At 40.3% G+C, this 27,941-nt stretch overlaps 8 protein-coding genes across 10 annotated transcripts; 4 read left to right on the top strand and 4 right to left on the bottom strand.

The window, feature by feature from the left end:
* Positions 1-18: 18 nt before the first annotated feature.
* On the top strand, positions 19-744 carry PolE4 (DNA polymerase epsilon subunit 4). The gene is made up of 2 exons (XM_002050875.4): positions 19-297; positions 373-744. The coding sequence occupies exons 1-2, from the start codon at positions 96-98 to the stop codon at positions 657-659; spliced, it is 489 nt and encodes a 162-aa protein (XP_002050911.3). The 5' UTR covers positions 19-95; the 3' UTR covers positions 660-744.
* Positions 745-1,607: 863 nt separating this feature from the next.
* qkr58E-1 (quaking related 58E-1) lies at positions 1,608-4,449 on the bottom strand. Of its 2 annotated transcripts, XM_002050876.4 has the most exons (5): positions 3,777-4,448; positions 3,210-3,714; positions 2,781-2,882; positions 2,540-2,724; positions 1,608-1,832 (listed from the first exon to the last, which is right to left on the bottom strand). In XM_002050876.4, the coding sequence occupies exons 1-5, from the start codon at positions 4,039-4,041 to the stop codon at positions 1,687-1,689; spliced, it is 1,203 nt and encodes a 400-aa protein (XP_002050912.1). In that variant the 5' UTR covers positions 4,042-4,448; the 3' UTR covers positions 1,608-1,686. The 2 variants fall into 2 exon arrangements, with proteins under 2 accessions (XP_002050912.1, XP_015029041.1); XM_015173555.3 differs by lacking the exon at positions 2,781-2,882 and having other exon boundaries at positions 3,777-4,449.
* A 162-nt stretch (positions 4,450-4,611) lies between these two features.
* On the top strand, positions 4,612-7,464 carry qkr58E-2 (quaking related 58E-2). Its single transcript, XM_002050877.4, has 4 exons — positions 4,612-5,059; positions 5,193-5,772; positions 5,840-5,940; positions 6,001-7,464. The coding sequence occupies exons 1-4, from the start codon at positions 4,831-4,833 to the stop codon at positions 6,237-6,239; spliced, it is 1,149 nt and encodes a 382-aa protein (XP_002050913.1). The 5' UTR covers positions 4,612-4,830; the 3' UTR covers positions 6,240-7,464.
* A 665-nt stretch (positions 7,465-8,129) lies between these two features.
* On the bottom strand, positions 8,130-9,490 carry mRpS29 (mitochondrial ribosomal protein S29). Its single transcript, XM_002050878.4, has one exon. The coding sequence runs from the start codon at positions 9,415-9,417 to the stop codon at positions 8,203-8,205; it is 1,215 nt and encodes a 404-aa protein (XP_002050914.2). The 5' UTR covers positions 9,418-9,490; the 3' UTR covers positions 8,130-8,202.
* Positions 9,491-10,008: 518 nt separating this feature from the next.
* Positions 10,009-10,513, top strand: LOC26530413 (uncharacterized). Its single transcript, XM_032436278.2, has 2 exons — positions 10,009-10,242; positions 10,301-10,513. The coding sequence occupies exons 1-2, from the start codon at positions 10,060-10,062 to the stop codon at positions 10,499-10,501; spliced, it is 384 nt and encodes a 127-aa protein (XP_032292169.1). The 5' UTR covers positions 10,009-10,059; the 3' UTR covers positions 10,502-10,513.
* Positions 10,514-10,556: 43 nt separating this feature from the next.
* On the bottom strand, positions 10,557-11,619 carry LOC6626417 (probable palmitoyltransferase ZDHHC24). 2 transcript variants are annotated; one of them, XM_015173553.3, is made up of 3 exons: positions 11,545-11,608; positions 11,295-11,423; positions 10,557-11,241 (listed from the first exon to the last, which is right to left on the bottom strand). In XM_015173553.3, the coding sequence occupies exons 2-3, from the start codon at positions 11,365-11,367 to the stop codon at positions 10,631-10,633; spliced, it is 684 nt and encodes a 227-aa protein (XP_015029039.1). In that variant the 5' UTR covers positions 11,368-11,423; positions 11,545-11,608; the 3' UTR covers positions 10,557-10,630. The 2 variants fall into 2 exon arrangements, with proteins under 2 accessions (XP_015029039.1, XP_015029038.1); XM_015173552.3 differs by having other exon boundaries at positions 11,295-11,619.
* A 793-nt stretch (positions 11,620-12,412) lies between these two features.
* LOC6626763 (probable palmitoyltransferase ZDHHC24) lies at positions 12,413-14,493 on the bottom strand. Its single transcript, XM_002050881.4, has 3 exons — positions 14,235-14,493; positions 12,617-14,167; positions 12,413-12,555 (listed from the first exon to the last, which is right to left on the bottom strand). Exons 1-2 carry the CDS (start codon positions 14,464-14,466, stop codon positions 13,536-13,538), a joined length of 864 nt encoding a protein of 287 aa, XP_002050917.1. The 5' UTR covers positions 14,467-14,493; the 3' UTR covers positions 12,413-12,555; positions 12,617-13,535.
* Positions 14,494-15,584: 1,091 nt separating this feature from the next.
* Positions 15,585-18,237, top strand: ppk12 (pickpocket 12). The gene is made up of 7 exons (XM_002050882.3): positions 15,585-15,724; positions 15,781-15,981; positions 16,041-16,331; positions 16,382-16,497; positions 16,558-16,646; positions 16,898-17,483; positions 17,542-18,237. The coding sequence occupies exons 1-7, from the start codon at positions 15,585-15,587 to the stop codon at positions 17,832-17,834; spliced, it is 1,716 nt and encodes a 571-aa protein (XP_002050918.1). The 3' UTR covers positions 17,835-18,237.
* Positions 18,238-27,941: the final 9,704 nt, after the last annotated feature.

Below are 27,941 nucleotides of genomic sequence, written 5' to 3'. Positions count from 1 at the left end.
CGGTAGGCCGATACTTTTTTTTGGCGGCGGCAGACTCTGTTGGGCAAAGCAAAACACATTATTTACCAGAAAGCAGCGGAAAATCAAACGTTGCCATGGCAAGTGAGGATTTGTTTCAAAATGATTACTCCGAGGAACCCGATCTGGGGCAGGACTTTGATAAAGGCGATGAAATGAATATAGACGCGGCTGAACATGGCGCTGAAGAGGTTGAGCAGGCGATTGAGCAAACTAACATACCGAGCTCCGCGAATGTTGATCCTCCGGCTTCCACGACCACTGAACAGGCAAAAACAAGTTAGAGGCTTACGCTTAAATTCAATTCACCGAATGATATTTGAAACTTGTTTGAAATTGTTAATATTATTCTAGGCAATGCCAACAAGACGTCAGAGCACGAACATGACGCAAAACTCACACAGCTGCCGATGGCTCGCATTCGAAATATAATGAAACTGGATCCAGATCTCCAAATCGCCTCAAATGAGGCTGTTTTTGCCGTAACAAAAGCCGTGGAATTGTTCATTGAATCGTTAGCGCGCGAGGCCTTCACCTATACGGCTCAGGCCAAGAAGAAGACCGTACAGAAGCGAGACGTGGATCTGGCCATATCCGCTGTGGACAGTCTTATGTTCTTGGATGGTGCATTGAATTTTTAACAACAGGAAATAATAAACTGCATCTATTGTGATATTACAATTATTTATGATTATGCTTTATTATATCTGTATATCTGCTGCTGTATGTCCTCTCGTTGTTATGCAGCTCCTCCAGAGTATGAAGAAAACGCTTATGATATGGTTCTATTATAATTTGTATTTATTTGGGATAGTGTTCGTCGAACAGAGAGAAGTTTTAAGAGATTTTAAGTATTATATTTGATTCATTCTGTTTTGAATGCGCACATGTTCGTTAATAATTATATAAATAATAATCAAGTATATTAGACAATTATGTTTCTCATTCACATATATATAACGTGGAAAGCTTTGAATGGTAACGAAGCCGGAAAATTAATTATGATGTGCTTTTTCTTTTAGGTTTGTTTTTTTTTTTTTTATTTATTGAAGCCGTTGCATACTTACTTTGTCGTTGGGCGTTTCTGTTTTATTTTATTTTTGCATTAACTTTTCTTTTTTTTTTTTTTTTTTTATTTGTATTGTTTATCTTCATAAACTTATTTGAAAAATAATTCCAAAACTTACGCTAACATTTTGTTAAGAATAATTAGGGATTGGTTTTTACGATTGCAAATAGGTGTGTGTATAATGTTTTTGTTTTTTGTTCTCTTTTCTTATATTATATCTGATTTTGTGAATTGTTTTCTTCTTTTTTTACGATTTTTACAAAATATTTTCAAGTTTGATGTAGCTGTTTTTTTTTTTTTTTTCTAGGTTTGTTGCATTATTATTAATATTTGTGGGTTTGTTTTTTTGTTTGGATTAACACAAATTAAATATTTTGAACAACAATTACTATAAAATAGGTTTTGCATTTAAATTTTGTTTGGTTTTCATTTATAAGTAAGTGTATGTATTATTGGTTGGATTATTGGACTTTAATATATTTTGATATTTTGTTGATGTTGTTGTTGGTTGTTGTTGTTGTTGTTTTTTTTTTTTTTTTTGCTTGTCGATGGATACAAACTACTTAACTTTGTTGATTGGGTTTGGATTTGGATATAAATTAGCGCATTTTTGGATATGGAGCCGAGCGATAACGCACGCTTTCACGAGACCGTGATCCAGTTTCATAGTGTGCCGATGAATGTGATCCCGAGCCCGATGTCGTTGGTCTATATGACGATGAAGAACGACCGTTGCTTGGTTTTGCTATTTTGGAAAGAATTTTATTTGTTGTTTAGATTTCAATTGTTTTTTTTGTCTCTGTTTCTTTGTTTTTTTTTCTTTTTCTGCATTATTTAATGTTTTTTTTTTTTTTTGTTTTGTTTTAATTGGCCTTAAGATACATAAAAAAAAGTAAAAAAATAATAAGAAATAGTTTAACCGTTTTTGAATGCACTAGCCCCAGTTTTTTTTTTTTTTTTTTGTTTATTAATATTTGATCACAGATTGTTTTGAAGTAGGTAAATATATATTGGCATTTATTTGATGTATGCGAATTGAATAGATAATATTTGCTTTAAATGTGTGTTTCGAATGCTTTTCAACGAATCTTGTTAGTAGTTTGTCTTGAGCTTGTGAGTTTCGGTCGTTTGATCGCCTGTCTGTCAGGCGTAGTGCATTTAAAATCTTGTTAAATTCATATATATATATATATATGGGTGAGACTTCCGTTTTATCATGATTTTGATTCGCGTTTTTATATTGATATATATATATTTTTTGTATTATTTTTTGTATTTTGTTGTTTCTCTTGTTCTCTTTTCTATGTTCGACTCTGGTGCTTTACAACGCAGTTGAATTGTTTCGATTTTTTTTTTTTTTAGTCAACAGTTGCGCGCGGTTTATTTATTATGCGTTTGCAAACAGTCCAGCTGCGGGAAAGACATTAATTATCTAGTTACGAATAGCCTTACCTGTGTAGGCCGCCGCATACGATGATGAAGACGAGTGCGGATGATATTCCCGACGATAGTCACGCTCATATGAGCTGCTGTCGTACTGGGCGTGATGACTTGAATGCTTCGACGTCTGCGGCGGGGGCGGGGTCGCATATCGATCGTATTCGCCATGATGATCGTATAGCTCGTGATCCCGGGACCTATGTGAAAAACCAATTAAGTCAATGTAATAATTGGTTGTTATCTTTAAACCTACCTATGAGCTTTAACAATCCCATAATTGGGATCGTCCATTACATAGCGCGCCTTTTCGAGAATGGAATACACCTTTGGCTTAGATGTGGCTGGCGGTGGTGTGCTTTAATAAAATACAATTATTTAGTGCACATTTCAAGAAAATAAGTATAGAAGACCAAAAACTAATATCTCTGGCGTGATCTAAAGAAGCGTAAGCTAAACTTTTCAGCTGACAAATGGAATATTTTCAAGTATCTTACTCGAATGCTTCATAAATAGAGAAATATGCAAACTAACGAATCGGATTTGTTTCAAACTAGTTTTCTATGCACGTATCAGACTTTAGCTAGATATGCTAAGCGCTTGCCTAACTATTTAATGCAACATCTTGAATTCAGCTAGAAGTGTATTTTTGCCACACTGTGCTGCGGCAGGTGTTTATATTTACCGAGTGCTATAGGCGCCATGTTCACCATACGACTTGGAGTAGTGATGAGATTTCTTATACATGCGCTCCTTGCCGTCCATTTCGCGTAATTGCTCTAGACGAATGTCATCGTTGGCGTCAGGTATCATGAATTTACGTATTTCACATAGGGCATATCCCAGTCGATGGTATGCCTCAGCTGGTGGCGCTACTGTTGATATCTCTACGTGCAGATCTCTGCTGAGGTGTGCATATTTTGGATTGCCAGAGCTGCGCAGCTCCTCCTCCTTGCCGTGATCCCGCATCGAATTGCGGCCCATAACGACCATTTTGCACATGGTCTCCTCCTGCAGCTGGCGCAGCGTGTTGCCCTTGGGCCCCAGTATTTTGCCAACGAAATTGAATTTCGGATACTCTTTGATTGGAAACAGCACCTTTTGGGCCACCCTAATTGGCTTCTCGCTGTAAACATTCGCGTATATCTCTGGCTTAGGAATGCGACCACTGACCAAGATTTTCTCCACTTCTGCAAGTAAGCAAATCCGGTTATGCATTGTGCCCAGAATGACTTACGTGTACTGTACGCACCATCGTCCAGCAGACGCTTTGTTATAACATTTTTCTTTTCGAGTGTTTTTTTCTCCATTAAGCACTCTTGCAGGTACGCGTTTGTCTTCTCGTTCAGCTGTGGCGTGTCATGCAATGGGGCGTGGCTAGTTGTGTGCCCATGGCTGCCATCTACTTCGGGAGCGTCTGCTGCGCCGCCGGCGCCGGCTGCCTCATCATCACGTCGCTTGCGCTTGTAGTCGGCCGCGGTGTCCTCATTGTAGTCTCTGTCGTAGTCGCGCGGCATTTTAATTGGTTTGAAGCACTTTAATTATCTATAACTTGGTCGCCAATTATCGCTTGGTAAAACTAATTAAGCCAAAGCGAAATTCAAAGTTCAATTGTAAAATTGATGTGCCTGAAAAAATTTTCTTTTATGTATGGGGTAATCAGTGTTGCCGTTTTGGTTGTTGTCCTACATTATTTGGTATTTTCTGTTTCTAATGCAAATTGAAAACAGTATTATTTTCTAGGCATTTGTTTCAGATTCACTACTTTAGTTTTTTAATTGTCTCGACAAAAGCTTAATTTTGTCTTATTTTGTAACGTGTTATTACTTTTGCAACTTTAAGCGTGTATTAAACACGTTTACATATTTTAACCTTTTTAACAGGAAGATATCGAAATTTTTTGCAAAAAAAGACCTTTTCGCTTTTTTGTTCACATGCGATGGTACTATTGAAAGTAAAAAGGGTCGTGAGCAGTCGATATTCGGCCATGGCTAATCGATACTATCGATCTGAAAAATTTAAGTCTAGTGGTGGTCAAAGTGGCACTTGGGCTTGGCAGGGCTGGACAGCTTACGATGGAAAGCGCGTTTTTTCTATATTCGCCAAATATGTACACACTTTGATGGAAAAAGAGAGAAAAAATTAGGGCCACAAAGAGGTTGCAAACATATTTGATAAATTCGAATTAAATCGACTGCTCGGCGACGGGGCCATTAAGATAAAACTCGCCACGCACTGTGCCGATTCCTTTTGGTAATATTCGCCACATCAATTGACTACGGGCGACGTTAGGGAAAGCAGGACAAATGGCGGAAAACGGAATGCGTGTCGGCCCAGGGTCATCGGCGGCGGCTGCCAATGCGAATGCTGGCGCCAGCAACGGGGAGCACGAGAATGAACACAATGCTGCGGACAACGAGAAGGTGCAGCCGGCGCGTCTAAACGAATCGGCCCAGAAATATATGCAGGAACTGATGAGCGAGCGATCGCGCATGGAGAGCCAATTTCCATTGGCATTAAAACTAATTGACGAAGGTATGAAATAACTTAAATCTGTTTACCCTATGTACACACTGACTGGTAAATACTGATGCATACATACATACCTTTGGCCTTGTGTGTGTGTGTTGTGTGTGTGTATATATATGTAATTGTTCCGATCTTACAGCTTTGGAGAGGGTGCAGCTAAACGGGCGCATCCCGACGAGAGACCAGTACGCCGATGTGTACCAGCAGCGGACGATTAAATTGTCGCAGAAGGTGCACGTGCCGATTAAGGATAAGAAGTTCAACTATGTTGGCAAGCTGCTTGGCCCCAAGGGCAACTCGCTGCGCCGGCTGCAGGAAGAGACGCAGTGTAAAATTGTTATTCTGGGGCGATTCTCAATGAAGGATCGCACACGCGAGGAGGAGCTACGCAATTCTGCGGACGCCAAATATGCCCACCTGAATCTGCCGCTCCACGTCGAAGTGTCCACCATAGCGCCACCAGCCGAGGCATACGCTCGTGTTGCCTATGCACTGGCCGAGATCAGGCGGTATCTTATACCCGATAAGCACGATGATATTCGTCAGGAGCAGTACCGGGAGCTCATGGAGGATCCGGAAGCTGCCAAAAAGTTGACCCTGCGCCAATTGCAACAGCAGCAGCAGCAACAACAGCAACAGCAGCAGCAACAACAACAACAACAATCAACTGCTGCCGGTGGCAGCGGCAACGGCAACAATCGCTCTGGTGGCAACTACAGGTGAATTGCAATTAAAACCTCATCCCATTTACGCCAAGCCACCAATCCACATGCTCGTCAATTGCAGACAAAAGTATCAGCAGCAATCGCACTATCATCACAACGACGAGACTGTCTACTACCGTTCACACAACAATGCCTATCACCAGCCAAAGCCCTATGTGCCAGGTGAGTGCCATCTAATTAGATGTGCAGCTCGTTGAGTGTCGTTTCCAAAATCTCTTTCAGCTGCCCAGCGGGGCAATACAATGCATACAACCTTGCCGCCGCAGGGAATTGTGCGTGACTCACCTTGCATGGTGGTCAGCTCGGCCAGTTTTAATGGGCGCAACGCTGGCCTGGGCAATGCTGGCGGCGGGATAATGGCAAATACCATTGTTGCTGCCGCTGGTGGTGGAATTGGTGGTGCTGTGCCGCCAATAAGGCATTACCGTCCCGCTGCCCCATATCAATTTGTCAAGAAATAATATAGAAGCAATGCGCCGCTGCCTGCCGCTCGCTGTTTGTTCACCATTTTGTCATCATCTCATCCAAATGCATGCCCCGCCTAGCAATGTGCATGTGCATGTGCATGCGCCGCCATTTGATTGGGCTCTGGTCGGCTGAGGCCTCAGCCGGATCACGCCACACACTGCTCCAAAGGTAGATGTAATAATTATAGAGACACACACAACACACATACATTAAATTTTCACACATTGACTCTAACAAGATTTTGAGAGTTGAAAACAAGAGGAAAACCTAACCAAAACGAAATGAAATGAGTAATGTACGTTTAAGAAATTAGCTTAAGTAGACGAATGCTCCAAATGAACACACACACACACACAACGACACCTACATATATATATATATACACACACACACACACACACACACACACACTGACGAACGTTGATTGGGCTTTCGATTGATGACGGGAAACTCGTTAGATGCCATTTTTTAAGCTTTCCGTATTTTCCTTTTTTCTTTTCTTTTTTTTAACTGTGTGTTCTGCTCTGCGAGCGTTTTGTGAAGAACTTTTCGTTGTGGATCGTAGCTGTTATCCAAACGGACCCCAAGATGTCTTGATTTTTATTTTTGTTTTGTTTCCTCTTTGTTTTTTTTTTTTTAATAATCCTTATTGACGCATTTGCTCGTTTATCATTTCATAATGCATACGTACAACTTATTTAATTATTTCTTCAATGCAAACATTTTTTAACAAGTTCGTTAACGACGAGGAGGCTTTTTATTTGTTACGTTGCGCAGACAAGTCAAACTTTAATTGGAACCCGCGTCGGACATAACAGAAACATATTTTACTTTGCGTGTAGCATAATATTATATGACTTATCGCGTACACACATACATTAATACATATACCAACTACATATAATCAAGCATACAATAAATATAAAAAAAAATATAAACCAAAAACACAAAAGCAAAAAAAAAAAAAAAAAAGAAAAATCAATAATTAATAACTGCAAACACGAATCTATATGACTACGATAATACGACAACATTAAAAAGCTTAGCATTATCACATCATACAAAGAATACAAGAAAACAACAAGAAAAAGTATAAAAATACATTTCATGAAAATGAAGAGAACGCAAACCCACACATAATTGTTATTGTTGTTAAACGCAACTAAAATTGTAATAGAATTATGCAAATATACATACAAATATGGTGACAATGTTAAATTGCAGCTTTAGTTATTATTTTTGAACGAGACGAAGACGTAGACCGAGACGTACTCTCGATTTTAGACCGCACGCCAAAAAATGTACACCTAAGATACGGCATCTACACACTTCAATATGTTAGTTATTGGAGTTTATGTTTTTGTTTAATGCATTTCTTATAAAACAAAAAACACACACACATACACACACATAATTGTACTGTTATGCATGTGTTGGTGTGTACGGGGAGCTTATGAAGCGACAAAACATTATTTCTTTTCATTTAAATTCACACACACACACACACACACACATTATACTTATTTTACAGTGCATTATTATATATTGCTGATTATCGTTAAATAAATTCACAATTTGAATTGAATATGTTGAATAAACTTGAATCCAAAACAATTCTTTTTTGGTTTGCTTATAAAACATTTTTTGTCAACAAAGGACGACATTTGATCTATGTATACATAATCTAACTGGGAACATGATTATATTTATATGAGCTGAACGATCTTAAATCTCTATCCAACCAAACTGCGCCAAACTTATATTATTTACTGGACTACTTTGGCAAATCAAAAACCAGAGTCATATTTTACAAGGACTTATCAAAACCCAGTTTAATTTTTTGATATTTAAAAATATTGCAATTAGTTTCATAGCAGAAATGGTTGTTCAGTTTGTAGGAAATCATGTATTTTATTTAATCAACTTTTACAAACTAACACCAAGTGCTGTTGAGCACTAGAGGCCTCTGACGAGCCGCATTAGGGTGTAGGGATTCATATTGCTCAAAAATTTGAGCTGCTCTTCGAAGCCCGGCTGCGTCTTTGAGATCCAGTGGCGATCCAAATAGTAATTGATATAGCTAATGAATTCCTTGTCCGTGTAGTTGCCAACATGGACAGGCACAAACGGATCCAGATGCTCGAAGCCCTCTTTGCCAAGCAGATAGCGTGGCATATAGGAAGACATGTAGCCCTCGGTCATGGCTATTTTGTCAACGGACAGAACACAAACGCCATTGGTCCAGTCGTAGCTGGTGATGTCTAGAAAAGGTTGCGTTAGAGTTATGCGATCCGGTGACACACGCTGCTTGTTGTCGGAAAAGATGCGCGTAATGGGATGAAAGAAGGCATTGTATCCATCAATGGCCACCATGATCTTACACTGTCCGGCAGTGGCAAGCTGTTTCAGTTCCGAGATCAGCGCAGCTGTCGTTTCCGAGGCATACTTGATTCGCGCAATGCCATGCTCCACAAGTTCTATCAGTGTAGCGCCAGCTGGCGTGCTCTCACGCTTGCTCCACACGTACTCCTTGCTGGTCTTTAGCTGTAAGCGTTGCAGCAGTTTGGAGTTTTGCGCTTTAAAGTGTATCAGCCAGGCGGCAGCATCGAATGGCAGATCTATGAAGCCCTCTTGGCTGGCTGAATTTGCTGCCTCCTTGGGACGTTTCATCCAGTTGGGTGCCCAAGGCACATGCACCAGCAGAAAGTCGTTGAGTGCGCCATAATGCAAAACATGTGCCATGGTCAGGGTCTTGCCCACGCCGTTGTCGCCATACAGCACATAGCGTACCGCCGGTTTCGTCAGATCCGCATTCTTGATATAATGCAACAGCTCCAGGGCAGGAGAACGCACCATTAGGCAGGCTTCTGTAAATGTTTTTATCTGTTTCTCGTACTGTTTCGGTAAACCGCCTCCGCTAAAGATTTGCTTCTTCTCTTCGATCGGTATGGTATAGAATTTAGCCACATGCAGCTCCGATTGCTCACCGGGATTGGTTACGCCAGTCCGAAACTCATTGATGACGGGGGGAGGTGCGGTCGCCGTTTCAGCCGGTGCCACATTTGTTGACATTTCTGCACCGCGGCTCGCCGCACGCGATGCTAACACATTACGCGGCAGGTGCGTTGAGACGCGCGACAAGTTAACAAATTGTTTACGAAGCATTTTCATTAACAATTCACCATGCAAATCGAATTTTAGCTCGCGAGCGTGTGTATTGAATAAGACCTGCAAATCAGCTGGCAATTATCGAAACCGATAACATCTGCGCGCGATAGTCGATAGCAATCGATTAGATATTCACGTATCGCTGTTAGCGTAACCGCCGATAAGCACATTTTGAATTTTATTCTTATTGAATGTTAATTGGGTTAATTTATCTTTAAGTATCTATTAGTTAACGTCTGAAATATGCAGGCATATTTTAATATTCAACTTTTAAATCATAAAATAAAATATATCGGTGCAATACATTCATATTTGATAAAGCTGTCATAAAATATATAAGTAAAGGTTTAAGATATTCTATACAAGCCGATTTTTGTATGATATATAAAATTTAAGAGGAGTCTTCTATCGTCAATAAAGCAAACGTGTACAACAATTTTTAAATAACAGTCTTTTCCTTTATTAATTTGAGTAAGTTACTATTTAGAATTAGTTTTTCTTATCAGCTATTATGCACCAGAAATATAAAATCAATTACATTAAAAGCACAGAAACTTAGATAATATTTAATTTGTTGATAAGATCTTTTCTAGAAGAGAGTGCTACCATTTGCAGGCATTCGGCAATGTTGTCTAGAATCAGATCATGTCTCCATTAGTACTGCTGTCAGTTTATGGCATCTACGTATTCGGCTTCATATCCAACATTTTCGGATACTCGTGCCAATTTGGATATATGCATCCAGCTGCAGTGCCCATTTATGAAGCCGAGATTAGTTGGGACTGTGCCGTCCGCTACATGAAGTATGCAGACAATGCGTTGAGCGGGGTAAATAGCTTAAAGTATTCTAGTTTCTAAATAAAGAGATGGACTGCTCATTTTAAAGGACAGTATCAAGTTTACAATAAATCTGATATTGGTTTTTGATGAAAGTCAACCGGAATCGACTATAAAAGCAGCGATAGTTCAAGGCGGTATTGGTTTCAATTACACAACATTGCGTTTGAGCTGCGCTCAGTTTGCGGATGCCGAATCCAGAAGTGCCAAAGTAACTGTCCTCATATATGGCCTTCCTATCGAACAATAGGACTCGCCACAGTTGAAGAACCACTAATTGGCCAAAGTACAATAAAGAGTGGATGGATTTCTTTTTTATTTTTTTATGTTCGTGTTCTTTGGAGTGTCTTAGAATATCAAGTAAACAGATGAGATCAAGTTATTTAATCTTCCCAGAGTCGTCATTTTTTAAAATGTAACTGTCATTAGGCAATTCGCTGCGCAGCAAAGGAGATATCCAGACGAAATACATCCGTTGGCCAAATACACTTTTCAGATTTTCATAGATACCACAATTGTAATTGTGCTGCTTTCCCCTGTTGGCCTTCACCTCGCCACGTAGCACGAGGGGCACAAAATAGCCCAATGCTATGCCAGCGCCAATAAACGATAGCATTTTGAGGAGAAACGTAATTTTGAGTGCAATTTCAAAATAATTGAAACACCATACAAATGGACCCCAAAGCTGTTTACGCAACGCACTTAAAATCTTCAATTCCTCGATATAACTCGCAAATACATAATACAATTCATAGGCCATCGCATAGACCGTTGCGATGAATAGGTAGAAAGTAAAGCACATAAAATGCCGCATATTCTGCTGCCCAATACAACAACCCATAAAAATACAGTGGTGATCGCGTCGTAGAATGCAAACACCACAGATCTTACAGTGCCACGATCTGGGAGGCGCTAAGCGATCGCAGGTGGTGCAATGTCGCCAGCCCAGACGCACTGCCTCGCTATCTGGCGGCGCCTTGACATGCTCATCTGAAAATGTACAGAGGTATTGCATGGACATTTCCGAATTTGGCTCTACTCACGGTCGACGCTGGTGTCGATCAACATGCAGGCTATCATATTGCCCTTGATGTTAAACAGGAGAAAGATGGCCATTATGAGTGTGAAAGTGTATAGATGACCGTCGGGTTCATGTATTTCCGGCAGCAAGACTAGGATATCAAATAGAAAGACAACCGGTATCAATACGCCGACAGTTAAGAAACATAAAATGTCGATTCGCCGACTGGGAAGTGGATTGCGTCGAAACTTCATTTGGAAAACTTAACTCACAGAATTAATTCTTTAGAACCAAAAATTTTTTCTCTATTTTTTTTATTTTTTTTTTGTTGACAAGTTTAACGTGTTGTTTATGAATTGAAACTGAATTTGTAGTTCACCTTAATTGTAGCTGTAGAGAAAAGTGTGCTTAGGAAAAGTACTCAAAGATTTTGTGTGGAAAGATATTATTTGATTAATCGAGGATGGTAAATGGAAGTCAAAGATTGTATTGTGAAGTATATGTGCTTCGACAAGCCAGTAAATGGTAAAAACGTAAAGATTCGAGAAAAACATGTAAATTTTTATTTTTGCACGGGCAAAGGTCGGGATTCGCCCGGGCAATGGCAGATAAAATTAGCTAGTATATACTTTTGTTTATATTAATGATATTTTTGGAGGGATAATTTCGTCCAGTCTTCTCCAGTTCGACTTAGTTCTTTGCGTTAAATTCATGATTGGTTGTGTAACCGTCATCAGGCAGTTGGCTTTCGATACATGGACATATCCAGGCGACATGCATCCGTTCGCCGAATACAGTTTTCAGATTATAGGAGACGCCGCAATTATATTTGGTTTGTTTCCCCTTCTCGGCACACGTCTCGCCGCGCAATAGCATGGGTATTTGGCACACCAATCCAAGGAATCCGCATATTAATGAGAAAGCGTTCAGCACAATTATGATGAATTGAACATGAATCCAAACACCGCAACCAGTTATTAAGATGATGGGTGTCAGCTCCATTGACGCCTTCCAGCAGTGCATAAAATCGTTGCTCGACCACATATAGCATGCTTTAAAGACCAGGCCGACTGCCGACAGAACGAAAAGATACCAGAGGAAGAAGATGAAATATCGATGATTCTGATGGCCAATGCAACAGCCCGTGAATCCACAGTGATGATCGCGTTTTCGTATGCAAACATCACAAAATTTACAGTGCCACGACCTGGGAGGTGTTGCACAATCGCACACTTGACAATATTTCCACTCGGCCGCCTCATCAAGCGGTACTTTAACTTCCCCTTAAAATGAAAGTATGTAGCTAAGGGTTCATAGTTAATCGCAGCTCGAACTGATACTCACGGTCAACGGCTGTGTCAACCACGGTGCATGCCATTAGATTTGCGATCATATTGACAAATGAGAATATAAATAAAACTACCGCAGATATGTGTAAAATGTTGTCCCGCTCAATTATTGCCGGCAGTACCACGATGAAATCATATATAAAGACTAGGGGCCAAAGTACGAGTATTATTAGGAGACACAGAAAGTCGCCAAACAGTCGTGGCATGGGATTTCGTTGAAACTTCATATGAACAATTTCTATTTTTTTTTTTTTTGGCGGAATTCTTACAGGTATACAAAAATGTTCACTAATAATTTATAAATTTATATATGTTTGTTTATGATGTAAATTACAGGCATACTACGATGTTTTCTGTATCTAAGAACATTTGTCGCGTCTTTCTAAGAATCGGCAAATGGCTCTTGAGTAGCCTTCAGTTAGTTGAGATTCCGTCCAGGGTAGTGAAAGGGTTTCCTTATGCTCTCTACTATTGTTTAAACAAACCTACTTACTTAAAAGCTATCAATGACAAAGTGCCTTTATTTTAAAATTTGATATGACAACTTATATTTTCAAATTTGTAAGATTCTTATCGTTTTTAATTATAGATAGATCATATAGGTCTACAAATAAGTCCTTTTACATTTTATATTGCTCCTATTATACTCTGTTCACAAGGCGAAATAGAAGTATATTAGTTTAGTCCGAGAGTCAGCTGAAGGGACTCATTATTTGGAATATACAAAGCTAGAGTCTGCAAATATTTAGGACTTCTGCTAAAGATGTGCATATTTGCTCACATCACAGTTTTAAAGTGACTGTGGTTGTGGTTACAGTCTTAGAATCAGCAGCAGAATCAGAAGAAAGAGTATTGCGCAGTCATTTGCAACGCTCTGACTCGTTTTCTATTCATTAATAAACTTTAAGTGGCATTTACTTCAACTTCTTGGTTTCCATTGACTTTTCAGCCGAGTTGATCGTCCAGGTGTAGCCATCATCGGGTAACTGGCTTTTTACCAAAGGTGATAGCCAGGCGACATGCATACGTTGGCCAAAAACACTTCTCAGATTACAATGGAGTCCATTGTTATATGTGTGCTGCTTGCCGCTCTCTGCACAGACCTCACCGCGCAGCACAATGGGCACATGATATGCCAATATCACACTTGCATACAAAAGCGCCAAGATGTTCAGGCTATAGAACAACAGCTGCATGTTCGTCCAGAAGCTGCCAATCACGAGCATGAACATGGGACACACTAGTTTCACGGCCGTCAGCCAGTTGCAGTAAATTGATCCATTGAGCAGCCACATATAGACCGAATTATAGGCCAGGGCGTAGATCGAGCCCACCAGCAGGTACATTGTGAAGCACATGAAATACCGGTGATTCTGATGGCCAATGCAACAGCCCGTAAAGAGACAGTGATGATCGCGTTTCAATATGCAAACACCACACACCTTACAGTGCCACGATCTGGGAGGTGCTAATCGATCGCAAGTGGTGCAATGTCGCCAGCCCAGACGTACTGCCTCGCTATCTGGCGGCGCCTTGACATGCTCATCTGAAAACGAAGGCAATTGCAAACGAGTAAGGTGGAAATCTCGGCATTTAGCTGAAGCTTCACTCACGGTCAACGCTGGTGTCAATCACCATGCAGGCTAACATGTTGCCCTTGATGTTGAACAACAGAAACATGGCCATTAGGAAAGTGAAGGTGTGCAAAAAGCCGCCAGGTTCGTGTATAGCGGGCAGCACAACGATTATTTCAAATATGAATACAATGGGCAGAAATACACCAATAACTAGATAGCACAGAACATCGACCAGCCGCCGAGGGAGCGGATTTCGTCGTACCCTCATTGCGATCAAACCGAAATCGAACTGATTAACTGGGCCAAACAACTTTCGGCCGGCCTCTCATAACCGGTTCGTGATCACGTGCGGAAGCTTTTAGTTGTGCAGCAAAGCTTTGTTATCAATGAATAAATATGCTTGCCATAGAGTAAAATATATATAATTAACCATAATTTTACATAGAGATATTTGTATAAATGATATGTATAAAGATGGAAATAGATTTGAGTTCACGCACATGAAACTAATTAGTTCAATTGATCGACTTTGATCTACCAATAATCAATCTGTGTCGTACAATGCCGGGTAAACTAAGCTTATATTTTGTGCTTTTTTGATATGCATAAGCTTTTATTTATATTGATAACATTTGCTTTATCTTATCAAGCTACATATGGATAAGGCATACGTTAGCCAAGCTTATCGTTTGATATGACTGTCAGAATCTCCATAGCTTTATATATTGAATTATTGAAAAAATTATAATTCTTAATTGTAAAATAAATTCTTTTTGGAAAACTATAAAACAAGTCTTTAACAATTTACAAATAATAGATATGTAGGTCTTCGGAATCTACTCTATTCTCTCCCCAATTGATAAGTAAGTCGGGGCGAACATTCTTTAAGCAATTGATAATGTATCTACTTATAATAAAATCTTGTTCTATATATGTATGACAGGTAGAGATAAAGCTTTGTCAAATAAAGTGAACAAAGCTCTCAGTAATTCATATATGCTTGAGTGTATGTCCTGCACATCTGATTTTGCCAACAATTGGCCAGACAATTTGGCTATATATATGACAGATAGAGTACATTTAAAGGTCAAATGTCAAATGGACAAAGTTTAAGTGAGCCAAGCTCTCAGTAATTAGCACACGCTTCATTCGAAGAGTGTATGTCCTGCATATCTGATTAGTGCCTTTAGAGAGCGCAGCGAAAACCACAAAACTAATTAGGTGAATTGCTTGCAATCAATAAGCTTTAATTATTATGCAACCAGCTCCATTTACTTGGAAGCAAGTAATTACCAAGCTTAATCGCCCTGTGGGATTTTCAATGTCTTTGAGCATACTTGAGTATAAGTAGCTCAGAATTGTGGCCAAACAGACGCAATAGACGCAATGGCGGCCAAACAGAAGAGTCAAAGGAGTTTGGCATTCTTCTTAAATAGTTTCAAGAAAAGCCTGAATGTGTTTCTAAGGGAAACTGGACTGCACGGACTCAAATTTGTAGGCGACTCAACGCTCAGCATTTGGGAAAGGTAAAAGTTGACACTAAACAATACTCCAGCTGAGATCTAGTCTAGGCGAGTTGCAGATCCTTCTTCTTGATTGCCTTCTTGGCCGCATTCGTGATGACCTGCCAGCTGATATCGAACATTTATGCCAAGTGGAATAGCACGCCAGTTATCATTGGCATCAGTCCGCATGCCACATCGATTCTGAAGGTGCCCTTCCCGGCCATAACTATATGCAACATGAATCAGGTTCAGCGCAGCAAAGTGCTGCAGTACAAGAAGTGAGCGCTTCCAGTATTTATATATGTGATAACCATCCGTTGATTTCTATCCAAACTAGGGGTTCGAGTGAGTTTGATGTACTGAAACTGCTCTGCAGTCCCGAATCGGCCGAAACTGAGGAATCTGTTGATGCTGACCCAATGATGTGGTCCACTACTTTTGCCAACAACAGCTTAAAAATATCCGACTTTGTCACCAATCATTCCCAGCCCTGCGGACAAATGCTGCGGTATTGCAGGTTCAGCGCCGTGGAGTATGATTGCGACCAATTATTTCGCCAAATTATCACTGATGAGGGCTTATGTTGTGTATTCAATTTTCTGCCTTCAGAGTTTTTATATAAGCCCTAGTAAGTGGCCTGACTAAATCAAGATGAATCAATATAATCATTTATCTCAGTTCGAACAGTGGCAGAAACTTAACATCAAGACTTGGACACGTGCCTGTCGCTTGGGACCCAGAAACCGGATATCCGGACGACTTGCCAAGATTATATTATCCAACAACGGCCGTTGGTAAATTCCATGTGTTCCAACACAATTAGGACTATATTATGACTGACAAATTGTATATAGGTACCGGCATAACAATGGGCTTTACGGCAGTTCTGGATGCACAACTGAGCGAATATTATTGCTCCTCTACGAACGGAATTGGTTTCAAGGTCTGTATATGATTTATATATAATAGATCAGGTAAGAAACAGGTTCAATAAGGGAAGGGAACTCATAATTTAGAATAGAATACATGAGTTAACGCATGCATATCGTACACAAATGAATAATATAATAATATGTTTATAATTCTCAAAGAGTTTTAGCAGTACGTTCGTCAAGTTTAACAAAAAAAGAAACCTAAATATACCTAGATTCGAGCAAACTATTATTAAGTTTACAGTTTAAATGTAATTTTCAGATCCTATTTCACAATCCCATAACAATGCCAAATGTTAAGGAGGAGGGCCTTGTTTTGGGCGTTGGCTACGAGACGAACTTTCGCCTTGAGGTTAGCAGCTCAGAAGCGATGCCGACCATTCGCTCCATATCACGCGACGATCGTCAGTGTGTTTTTAAGAACGAGAAGGAGCTGCTCTACCACAAGATCTACACACACAAATATTGTGAAAACGAATGCATTGCCAAGTTTCTGTACAAGTCCTGCGACTGCATACCCTACACCTATCCGCATATTTACAGAAATGCGAGCGTCTGCAGTGTGAGGGATGCGATCTGCATCCGTCGCGCCCAGCGTCCGGAGAATCGGGCGGAGTCGTCGAAATGCCGAAAGGAATGCCTGCCCAGCTGCTTTGATATATCGTATGCGGCCGATGCGCTATACTTTCCCCTGGCCAAACGCGACTTTCGGATTGCGAACAAACAGGTGGCCAATATGAACAAATCCTATGTGCTGGAGAATATTGCCGTCATGAATTTGTACTATCGCGAATCTGCCTATTACGGCAGTATGAAGAACGTCTATATCGGCTTTACGGAGTTCTTGTGTAAGCACTTGACTCGGCTACAATCGATGCACAATAACATTTCGCTTTTTCTATGCAGCTAATATTGGCGGTGTCATGGGATTGTTTATGGGTTTCAGCGTGATCTCGATTGCCGAAGTGCTCTATTTTTTAGTATTGAAACCAATTTCTGAGTTCATATCATGGAAGCGCAGTACAAAACTGGACGGCATTAAACATAATCCATTGGAGGTTACGGAACATAACAAAAATATATGGCATACCAAAGAACTGTATCCTAAGGGAATCGCAGCAAAGAGCAGTCACCTAAGCAGGAAAAATACAAAGAATCTTCGCATCAAGGACAGGCTAGATAAAAGGGCTTTTCTGTAAGATCATGTTCGCAGAATTAGTAAATGTTTCAAAATATTCACCGCCACCAGCGGAACATGCGTGAAAAACTTTAATATGGAAAAGTTCTGTTCATCAAACTAATTTCCCTTTTTAGACAAATGCTCGGACATATATTGATTTCGAGAGGTTGAGGGTGATTTAGGGAAGCCCACATGTTGGTCAGGAGTTGCTATGTCATCGACATATTTAATATTTAATAGCGACTATGATATTTTAATATTTATTTGGGTTACAACGAAGTAGGACGCTTAAATTGGAATATCATGCAAGGGGACGCAAAAAGCAAGTAAATATTAAATAAGACAATTACCTATAATAGCAGAGACTTAGTTAAGTATGCAAACTTTAATTACCTTAAGTGTGATGGAATAATTATACGTATAACTTAACTTAAGCTTTCACTGTATCTCTATCTTAAATGCGTATGTGAATATTTTGCGAGTGCTGCGTATATAAAGTCTTTCACATGCGAGTGCTCGTACTTTAGGCATGCACAATAATGTAGGCAATATTCGGACTTTGGCTTAATTTGTGCTTCATGTTATTGCCGAAAACTAAGCAAAACTAGTACAAATGAGGCGAGTGTGTGTGTGGTTGTTGTTAGCAGATGTTGACGAGAGTACTGATTGTAATTAAGAGTTCAGTTATTAAAAAGGGGCAACAAAAAGGCCAGAAGGCCTTGGTTACCGAGTGCCTGCACAGAACATAGCTGCTCGTATTATATTTTATGCCAATATAAGCGCATTTTGCGGAATTGCTTTTCTGTAACCAAGAATATTTTCGTTATACAGTGTCTACCAACTGTATGTAACTGCGCAGCTCTTTAAGTTATCCTTGGAGTTGTAAGGCAACTGTGGCTCACCATTGTGGCACCAGTTTTGGGGCTGTGTCGCAGCAGAGACACTTTTATATCTTTTGCAAAGGCTCTTGCTTCTCTTAGACATGGCAGACGTTCTTCAACGTTAATTGCTGACCTACACACAAAGTGACTAATTTAGTTCGTATATAATATACTTGATTTGAGGGCTGTTCTAACAGTACTGGGATTGGGAATGCGTGAAATAATATGACCAAGACTATGGTTGTTTTTGAATCTAACCAACTCGAACCCAATACTGCAATTCACATTTTACTTTCGATCTAAACAGTTGTCAAAAGCAAAACATGCACAAATTATTTGCACGTTTTTAAATAGAAATTGAAAAGCTTTTGAAACTAACCTCGTAGCAGCTTGATTTGTGTCTCTGTGAATTGTAGAAGCTGGGCAAGTGCTAAGCGTGGCCCAGCCCACTTTCATAATTCCGGCGAGCAGATGCCTGCGGTGCAGCTAGAGCAGTGCGTGCTGATAAGTGGGCGTGTAAGCGGATGGTAAGGTGCAGGGGGCGTGGTCGTTGGTTGGGCACAAAAAAAAAAAAAAAAAAAAGGAATGAAATGCATTCTTGCATTTCAAGACAATTTGCGAAATTGCAGCGCTTGATGCTTTCACGTGCATTGCATCTGCTTTCCTTTTTCTTTTTGCTGCTCGGTGTTTTTATGGCAAGTCAACAATGTGGCCAAGTTGGGCATGAGGACAAGACAAGACCAGCACACAAAAAAATAGACTAGATTTGAAACAGAAACTGATGTGCCATGACTGGCAAGGGGTTTGGGTTGTGTTATATATAGCTTAAGTAAAAGCAACCCAGCTTTCAGCGATAAGACAACTGGTGCAAATGATTACGACGTGTTCATGGAATTCTGTACATCTACAGCACAGCTCCATAAATGTCAGGAACAAAGCAAGATTCAATTCTTTACGGCGTTCTTACCAAGCCAATGACAGTAACTGCTGCTCGTCCCAGCAGTCCCAGCCGTGCTTTGGCTCTCAATGAAAAATGATACCATTACATTTGTAGAAAACTGAAACGAACTGCAGGCGATTTACAGCAGCATATTAGATGCAACACGAGTTGGTTAGCTAACGCGTGTATTTAATATGCCATTCTGTATGAATATAATTTACAAGTTTGATGGGGTGGAGCGGAGCAGGGGCGAATGCACGTGAGTTCGAGTAATTAACAACCAATTTTCCAAGTAAAGTTGTCAAGTTGGCAATGAAGTTTTGCCCCTGCAAGCACAGTTATCACAGCAGGAATAAGGACTGGGTCGGATTTGATTAAGATGTAAATAATTTATGCTGGTTTGTTATGCTGCACATCCTACGTCCTGCGGTATGTGTACCAAATGGGGGCATCTTGACAGCCCTTCGCATTGTCAACTTTATGACATTCCACCTGAACTAGGGCTCCTTTATGGCTTCGTTATGCACAAAAGCCCCAAAGTTGTGTGTTGTTGTGCAGCTGGGAGAATGTCTTACGTTAATGCACAACAACAGAATTTGGCACGTGTCTACCCAGAATGGTATAAGGCTGAATAATGACGGTTGAACTTGGGTTCGTGTGGAGGTTTGCTCAAATTCTACTTGGGTGCTGCTGCTGTTGCTGCTGCTGTTGCTGCTGCTGCTGCATATGCCCATAAGTTGCATACGGAAAAGCAATTAAAACTTCTAGTCAGCTTCGGAAATGTACGTTCATATTTTATGATGTGTTTTCCTCAATAATGATAGTGCGAACGACCAGAATGTGCACACACAGATACACACCCACACACACAAACAGAGACACATACAAAACATTGCGGCAGTCAACTCAATAATTTAAAATGCAGCAAAAATTGGGATAGGCCTACAAATACATGTACGTGGTTAAGAGCGAGTGCATAGTATTTTTATGGGCATGACTAAACAATGTTTAACATTTTGTTTTTGCGAAGAAATATTTGAAGTTTTAGTGCACTTAGTAAAACATTCGTATTAAAGAACAAGTATCTTATATTAAAGCTTGTGTGAAATTAAATTGAATTTAACAAACATAACTCATTGTTGCTTATTTTAATCATTGCAAAAGCATTTCATATGCAAAAGTTTTGAATAATTGTGTTGGAAGAACTTAGCAATAAGTATGAAGCACACACAGAATCTATATGCGAATTAATGAAAACAAGGAAATTATATCTTATGATATACTAGAACTACTATTTAAAATGGTAAGTCTTTAGCTCAAGGAGTCTTGAAGATGTACTTTTGATACAGACTAAAAATTTCTATGTCTGGCGTTCGTTCAAACTGAGATAGTTTCCAAGGCGCCATTACCAAAGAAACTTGAAGCTTCTTTCTCTATTCAGCTATTTTATGATTTTTAAGTGAATAAACTTGTTCTTTACAAAAGATGTTGATCACAGCATTGAATTTAATGGCAACCACTTAGGACGCAATATTCGCCTGCCAAATGCTCGTATCTAACATTTGGCTAATGGAACCTTCGAGCGAGCGTTTTGCTGTTTGCCCTCCATCACGCCCATAAAATGGCTGACAGTAATAACAGCCACCCTCCCCCGACACGAAAAGAAAACGTCATCCCACCTGTAATATTTGCCAGGTGAGCCAAAGCCAAAAAGGGTTCCAAGAATGCGTCGCACAGACGCCCCGTGGCAAATATGGAAATTTGTCGCCGCAACCGCACCGCTCGTCACGTTCGTCCCGTCCCGCCTAATGCAGCAAAATGCATTTGAAATTGGATAATTTTACATATGCGAACAGCGCCAGGGGCAACGCATCACATTTGGCCAGGTCTGAAAATGTATTTTGGTTACAACTGGACTGATAATATGCAGGGCAGCAATGTTTGCAGTTAGTTTCGCCGCTTGGCTGGGTTTTAGGGTGCGTCGGGATTGCGGAGAGTGTGCTGAACAACTGGTAAGCCTGTCAGGCTGAATAATCACGACCATCAATCAGACGGCCACTGGGTGGCCAGCACACCTCATTAGGCTAATCCCACAATTGCGCACGGACGCACCGCGCGAACACCCTGAAACGGGGCCAAAACAACAGCAGTCGGAATCAGGAATCAAGGAAAGGGCTAAAGCCCAAATGCAATATCCTATGCGCTTCATAATATTTCATTATTACGAGTTGACTCTTGGTTTGCACTCTTCTAGATTTAAATATTTCAAATCGGCTGCAGTGTGAAATGTTGGGACGGTGACTGTCTCTCGGACAAGATTGATCGCCATGTCTCTTAATTATCAAGCGAATTATCTCAATTGCATTGGTCGCATTTGCTCAAACAAAACAAATATTGGAAGGCACAACCAACTGTTCCCAGTGTTTTGTATTGCGCAGACTCGGCAAATGGTGCAGAAGAGAGCACAGCATCCACAAGCGTCGGCACTTCAGAACATAGGGGATGGTTATTGCGAGCTATACGAAACGACAGGAGCTCAGTGCTTTGATGCCATCGGAGCCGAGCACATGTTACTGCCGCTCGCCAACAGGTTGTAAATGAAAAATGCGAACTTTTTGGCAATTCCAGCAGTTAAGCAAAGCACTTAGCAAATTATTTAAAATTCCGCAGAACTAATTTAGTCCTGGGTCAATACCTAGACAATGTTTAAAATTCTCATTTAAATTAATTCTTATTCTCATTTAAATCATTGTTCAAAGAATCCTTGACAATTCTTAAGTTGCCTTCTCTCTCTAGATTGATGAATTGCATTTCAACAATATGTTCTCAACTTAAAGGCAACTTTACGTAAAAGACAGTCCTATAATACTTTATTATATTATGATTTTTAAACAAATAAACTAGCCGCGTAGCGGTAGGTCCAATGAACTGCCATCTCTCTTAAGCTAACATATATGATCTGCATCTAAAATATAATACAAGCACACACACATACATACATACCCTGCCTCTAATTCTTTCAAATTTATATGCTTGATCGGTCTTACAGATTTTTAAGTAAGCAGACATGCACACACACATACACATACACACGATCTGCAGCGGGCCACGTCGCAACATCAACTGAAATCCAGCTACAGTGGGCACCTCTGTTTATATGGCTGGCTCCTCTCTCAAGTTTATATGCATGATCGCATCTCATCACACACGCACACATATGCACACCATCTGCACCCGACCGCGTCGCAGCATCAACTAAGACTCTGCTCCAATATGCAGCCCCTTTTATACTGACGTCTCTTCTTCTTCCCATCTGACATGTATGATCTGCCTCACATATTTTTCTACTATAACACACACACACACACACACACACACGCACACACACGCACGCACACACACACACACACACACACACACACACACACACACACACACACACACACACACACACACACACACACACACACACACACACACACACACACACACACACACACACACACACACACACACACACACACACACACACACACACACACACACACACACACCCCACACACACACACACACACACACACACGCACGCACGCACGTACACACACACACACACACACTCATACACACACACACAACAACTGCACACGACCACGTCGCAGCTTCAACTAAGACTCTGCTCCAATAGGCAGCCCCTTTTATACTGCTGTCTCTTCTTCTTCCGAGATCAAATATTTGATCTGTTCTGCATGATTCTATGCAAGCCCGTACGCATAATTACGCTTGTACTAACTGCAATTGGCATCCTTATTTATACTTCTTGCTGTCGTTGTTTCAACTTTAAGTGCACGATCTGCATTTTATACTTTTATGCTAACACCCACGCATATACCCAATATCACATCGTCTTTTTGGGCTTGCAAATGCCGCCAAATTTAATGGCCAGCTCTATTTATACGACAGGCTCTTTGTTATTTAAGGCCAAATATCACTTGTCCATAGTTTAGTGGGCTATCAAATAAAAAAACATGTGATAAATCCAAAGCAAAAATAGCCAACTAAAAGCTTTGCAATTCTAGCTTAAAGTTGGCAATGTGAGAGTTAATTAAATGGAACGCAAAATTAACTGAAATTAAATCACTCGTATTTTCGGTTTTTGTAGCTCGATTTCTAAAAATGCCAAAAAACAAACATCTGTCTGCCATCTGACTATTCCATCGCAGTCACAATCACAGATTTGTGCTAATCTCTTTGCTTTATCCTGCGTAATAATAACTACTACTTTATCTTGGCTCTGTCTCAGTTGCTCCGGCTTCCTATTCCATTTTGTATACCCTTTAGGCAGATTGAGTAAGGGGTCATATAAGAGGCAAAGACTTGTATCTTTAATAATGCGGTTAGATCAGATAATGGTTAAGGCCTAAGAACAGCGTATCGTATAGCCTTTTTATTCCTATATACCCCATTAAGTCAAATTGTTTAAAATGAGTATGATAGAGCTTAACTCACGTGTGGATCAGGCAGTAGAGGTGTATATATATACCGAATGAATTTCCCAAAACAAGGTATCCGAATCGTGTTTGTATTTAAAACAGGATGTCTGCTAGTCGCGCATTCTCAGCTGAAGCAAAAGTACTTGATTTTTTTGTAGCTTTGTGTGACAGCTCATGTCTTGTTTATCTAAATCATCCGACTGTGTAAATGCCAGGCCTCGTTTCCTCTCCACTACTCCTTCATCATTCCTGTCCTGCTGCCAGTGCCGAGCCCCTCGAGTAGTGAGTGCTTGTCGGCACATGGCAATGAGTGAATGGGCTGCCTACCGAGCCTAAGCTGGAATCTAGGTGCCTGGTGACTGGTACTGGGTCTGGGCTCGGTATCAGAACGATGCCTGCCATGGCAGCCGTGAAACTATGCAAAAATCTGTCAAACGACAGTTTGGCAACAATGGCATGTTGAAGTGCTTCTCCTGGTTGGGTAATTACGAGCATAGCATCGCTGCACAATATCTGGCGGATGAGCATTGGCTTGTTTGTGCGACATTTGACCTATCTTTATATGCATGAGCATGTGCAATCGAAAATGGATCCAACAGTTGCAGCGCCTCGCTTGCCTTAATTTCACGCTAGAAATGATTCTGCAAAAACAAGTATGCATGGCTATATGGGAGCTGCCATAGATTAAATGTTGTGTCAGTTGTTTGGTAGCATCTAAGAAGTTCTTAAAGATTAATTGAACTATTGCTCATTTCTAAGACATTGACAATAAAAGGATTGATTGAAAGGAAATGGTTTTACCAGACAGGATATTAGTTTTCGTAAGACAAAACAGAATATTCCTATTTAGTTAAATGGAAAGGTTTTGTCGCTTTCGATATAGCGAGGGTCAACCTAAGTAGTAATGCATCAAGTCTAATCAGAACCCACAATTTTCTTATTGGCATCTTCAAGCCGCTTTAGAACTATAGCAAATTCTTTTTCAATTCAAAAGCTCTATTTGTTATAGAAATATATGTTTCATCCATTAGCTGCACAACTTTGTGCATTTTGCCCCTGGGCTGATCTACTTATGACTGTCGGATATTATTTCAACTTGAGACATTGCATACATATTGATGCCATTTTTTTTTTCAACTGCCTGCAGCTACTGATGGAAGAGATATAAAAATAAAAAAAAAAAAGTATATAAGAAACTTTCTAAGCGACGTCACGTGCTTCATGTTAAGGCAATAGGGAAACTTTTTCGCGCAATTTTCGTATATTCCGAGGAAGCAGCCCGCGGCCGTGTATCGACAGCTGGTCATGTAAACATGTGTAGTGAGCAGCTATGAATGCGATTATTATTATTGATGTGTTGGTATAGCTGTAAAATGACTTATGAACCCATAGAAACGAGCATTAAGTTTATACACTTAAAAGCGATTAGGGCTTTAATCTTGTGGAAGGCGAAACTTAAATGTGTTCAACAAAGTTTCAATCAGAAGACAAGCAGCATAATAATGTACCCATACTTTAAGACTTGAGAATTAAAGAGCATTTATAGTGAGTTTCCATTTACGTTGCGTTTGCCTCTTAATATTTCCCCGGTGTGTTTTTGTGCCGCACGAAAAAGCCAAATCAAATAATGGCCAAAAGTGCGTATTTTGTGCTGCAGCCTGATTTCTGCTACGGGCTTATAGAGCTCAGTTGGGGCTGCGGCTCTTATGGCTCGGTTCTGACTGAGTCTCATAAAATAGGGCTTTAGAGAACATATAAGTTTGATTTGTTAGACGATTATGCTTTGCTTTAACATATTTCTTAACACTTCCACCGAAAATTCATCTGAAAGTCGTTCTATTTTATGGTGCGCAAAGTCATTGCCGTGTTAAAACGATTGGCATTTTTTGGCACAGTGAGCTGTGTTTCTCTTGAATTCTTAAATTTTTCAATTAATCTTAAACTTTTTGTATAACAATAACAAATATCCCATGGCTCTTTGCCTGTTTAATAGACAGAATGAAAGAGAATTGGAATAAAAAGTATACAAACTTCAAATATTAATTGGACTATTAGAGAAACTGGACTATAACAGAAGCTGCATAATTGGGCTATATATAACAAGACAAGACAAAACTAGCTTCGGCTTTAAATATTTTACAATTCCTATAATGGACGGCATCCACTTACAGCAAGTCTTACTTAGGGGATTTCCTTTTGTTTACCTTCAATTTTTGGACTACTTTGCGCTACTGTGCCATGGGATCAATAAAAGGAGCACCCGTGTGAAATACTCTGGGCAATAAAGGCATCAAATTGTGTGGGCGTGTGTGTGCATATGAAAGAGAAGCCGGCAAGTGGAAAAAGGAACAAACATACAAATAATATATACAGAAAAATGAAAATATTTAGGTCTAACGTTAGTATGCAAATATGTGAAGGGCAACAAATGTGCGCTGCACGTCCAGTAGAAGAGCTGAGCAATTTGTGCAACTGCGACATTTCCATATAAATTCTCAATTATATTATTATGCATAATTGAAATTGATTTCGTTTCCAATTTTGGAGGGCAAATGCACTCTCTAGTATATCAAGCTGTCGGTCAATCTATTCGGTTAGCAGTTGGAAAATTCAACAAATCCACTAAATAAACATGATTTCAGCCTGAGCTGGGCAGAGAATATCTTCGCAAGGCTCGAATTGACACGAAGGGCAAGTGATAGATGACAGCTCCGTTGAGCTGTGGAACAGCTGGCAGCTGTGCATAGAACTTGTTAGCCTGATTGATATTTGGCCGCAACATATTTACCGTCTTTTATATACATATATGTATAATGAGAAAGCCGTGCCGAAGATTTCTTTACACTTCAAGAAAAAGCAGCCTTAAATCAGCACGAAATTTCTGCGAATTTCCATTTGTCAATTGCGGGCGGGTCAGTCGGGTCGACTGCTACGATTTCAACTTTTCAATATGGACTCGGGCCGGCCACTTTACGACCGCCGACAAATCCCCTGACTGTGCGCCATTGCCCTCATTCTGTCGGCAAATAATGGCAATCAAATGCCAGGGCTTCAGTATTTAAATGCTACTGCAAATTTAATAACAAATATAAATCATTTCCAGAGCTGACAGCGAAAGCACGCCCTCCCAAACACAGCCCAGCTTTCGGTCCGGGCTGCGACTACTGCGGCTCCTCCTACAGTTTTTTTTTTTTTTTTTCACCTCAAGTGTGCGGATCCGGATGCGGGACACTTGGCGTTGCGTCCAAAGCGGACGCACTAATGGCAGTCGCAGACACCAATAAGAGGCCATTTCTCATCGCAGAGCTTGGCGAATGTGTGTGTGTGTGTGTGTGTATTTTGGACACCCCTTGGGGCGGACCGAATTTCGCTCGCTGTCGTGTTAATTTTTTATCACTTTGAAATTAAAGAACAACACTTGGGAGTGAAGTGTCCTCCTCCTTGTTGTCCTTGTCCTCCTAGTGTTAGTCAGCTAGGCTCCTTTTGCCACTGTTTTGTTTTTTTTTTTTTTTGGTTACAAAGTACACAAGACGAGATGGACTAGCTGCAAGACATTTATTCTGGGAGCCGGTTCTGGATCCAATATAAATAATTAACTTAATGCCATGTTGCCCATAAATTAGGAATGCCCGTCTTTTTGCATTTGGCTAACGGCCTTTCATTGCTTCGGGTCCCTGTTTGTTAGGGCTACTCTTTGATTAACAGTCGACGGCAGGATACGGTTTCTGGCACGCTCCTCAATGGCTGCTTCTCAATGTTTCGGGGCCTGTTTGCCAATGCCAATGCAATGCCAAATGCAATTTCAAGCAAATCAA

This window comes from Drosophila virilis, chromosome 5 (genome assembly GCF_030788295.1).
Source record: "Drosophila virilis strain 15010-1051.87 chromosome 5, Dvir_AGI_RSII-ME, whole genome shotgun sequence".
Classification (NCBI taxonomy): domain Eukaryota; kingdom Metazoa; phylum Arthropoda; class Insecta; order Diptera; family Drosophilidae; genus Drosophila; species Drosophila virilis.
The sequence above is the reverse complement of the archived record's forward strand: the minus strand, read 5'-3'. Positions and strand labels throughout refer to the sequence as shown.

What these genes read in the sequence shown, in the direction of transcription:
- qkr58E-2 (XM_002050877.4), top strand. Translation starts at nt 4,831, where the DNA reads ATGGCGGAAAACGGAATGCGTGTCGGCCCAGGGTCATCGGCGGCGGCT. An exon ending in ATTAAAACTAATTGACGAAG is followed by an intron (nt 5,060 to 5,192) that starts GTATGAAATAAC and finishes CCGATCTTACAG; the next exon opens with CTTTGGAGAGGGTGCAGCTA. An exon ending in GCCAAAGCCCTATGTGCCAG is followed by an intron (nt 5,941 to 6,000) that starts GTGAGTGCCATC and finishes AATCTCTTTCAG; the next exon opens with CTGCCCAGCGGGGCAATACA.
- LOC6626417 (XM_015173552.3), bottom strand. Translation starts at nt 11,526, where the DNA reads ATGAAGTTTCGACGCAATCCACTTCCCAGTCGGCGAATCGACATTTTA. An exon ending in GATCGACACCAGCGTCGACC is followed by an intron (nt 11,242 to 11,294) that starts GTGAGTAGAGCC and finishes GTACATTTTCAG; the next exon opens with ATGAGCATGTCAAGGCGCCG.
- PolE4 (XM_002050875.4), top strand. Translation starts at nt 96, where the DNA reads ATGGCAAGTGAGGATTTGTTTCAAAATGATTACTCCGAGGAACCCGAT. An exon ending in CACTGAACAGGCAAAAACAA is followed by an intron (nt 298 to 372) that starts GTTAGAGGCTTA and finishes ATATTATTCTAG; the next exon opens with GCAATGCCAACAAGACGTCA.
- mRpS29 (XM_002050878.4), bottom strand. Translation starts at nt 9,417, where the DNA reads ATGAAAATGCTTCGTAAACAATTTGTTAACTTGTCGCGCGTCTCAACG.
- LOC26530413 (XM_032436278.2), top strand. Translation starts at nt 10,060, where the DNA reads ATGTCTCCATTAGTACTGCTGTCAGTTTATGGCATCTACGTATTCGGC. An exon ending in CAGACAATGCGTTGAGCGGG is followed by an intron (nt 10,243 to 10,300) that starts GTAAATAGCTTA and finishes CTCATTTTAAAG; the next exon opens with GACAGTATCAAGTTTACAAT.
- qkr58E-1 (XM_002050876.4), bottom strand. Translation starts at nt 4,041, where the DNA reads ATGCCGCGCGACTACGACAGAGACTACAATGAGGACACCGCGGCCGAC. An exon ending in GGGATTGTTAAAGCTCATAG is followed by an intron (nt 2,725 to 2,780) that starts GTAGGTTTAAAG and finishes TTTTTCACATAG; the next exon opens with GTCCCGGGATCACGAGCTAT. An exon ending in GTATGCGGCGGCCTACACAG is followed by an intron (nt 1,833 to 2,539) that starts GTAAGGCTATTC and finishes TTTCCAAAATAG; the next exon opens with CAAAACCAAGCAACGGTCGT.
- LOC6626763 (XM_002050881.4), bottom strand. Translation starts at nt 14,466, where the DNA reads ATGAGGGTACGACGAAATCCGCTCCCTCGGCGGCTGGTCGATGTTCTG. An exon ending in GATTGACACCAGCGTTGACC is followed by an intron (nt 14,168 to 14,234) that starts GTGAGTGAAGCT and finishes CTTCGTTTTCAG; the next exon opens with ATGAGCATGTCAAGGCGCCG.
- ppk12 (XM_002050882.3), top strand. Translation starts at nt 15,585, where the DNA reads ATGGCGGCCAAACAGAAGAGTCAAAGGAGTTTGGCATTCTTCTTAAAT. An exon ending in GAGTTTTTATATAAGCCCTA is followed by an intron (nt 16,332 to 16,381) that starts GTAAGTGGCCTG and finishes CATTTATCTCAG; the next exon opens with TTCGAACAGTGGCAGAAACT. An exon ending in CGAACGGAATTGGTTTCAAG is followed by an intron (nt 16,647 to 16,897) that starts GTCTGTATATGA and finishes TGTAATTTTCAG; the next exon opens with ATCCTATTTCACAATCCCAT.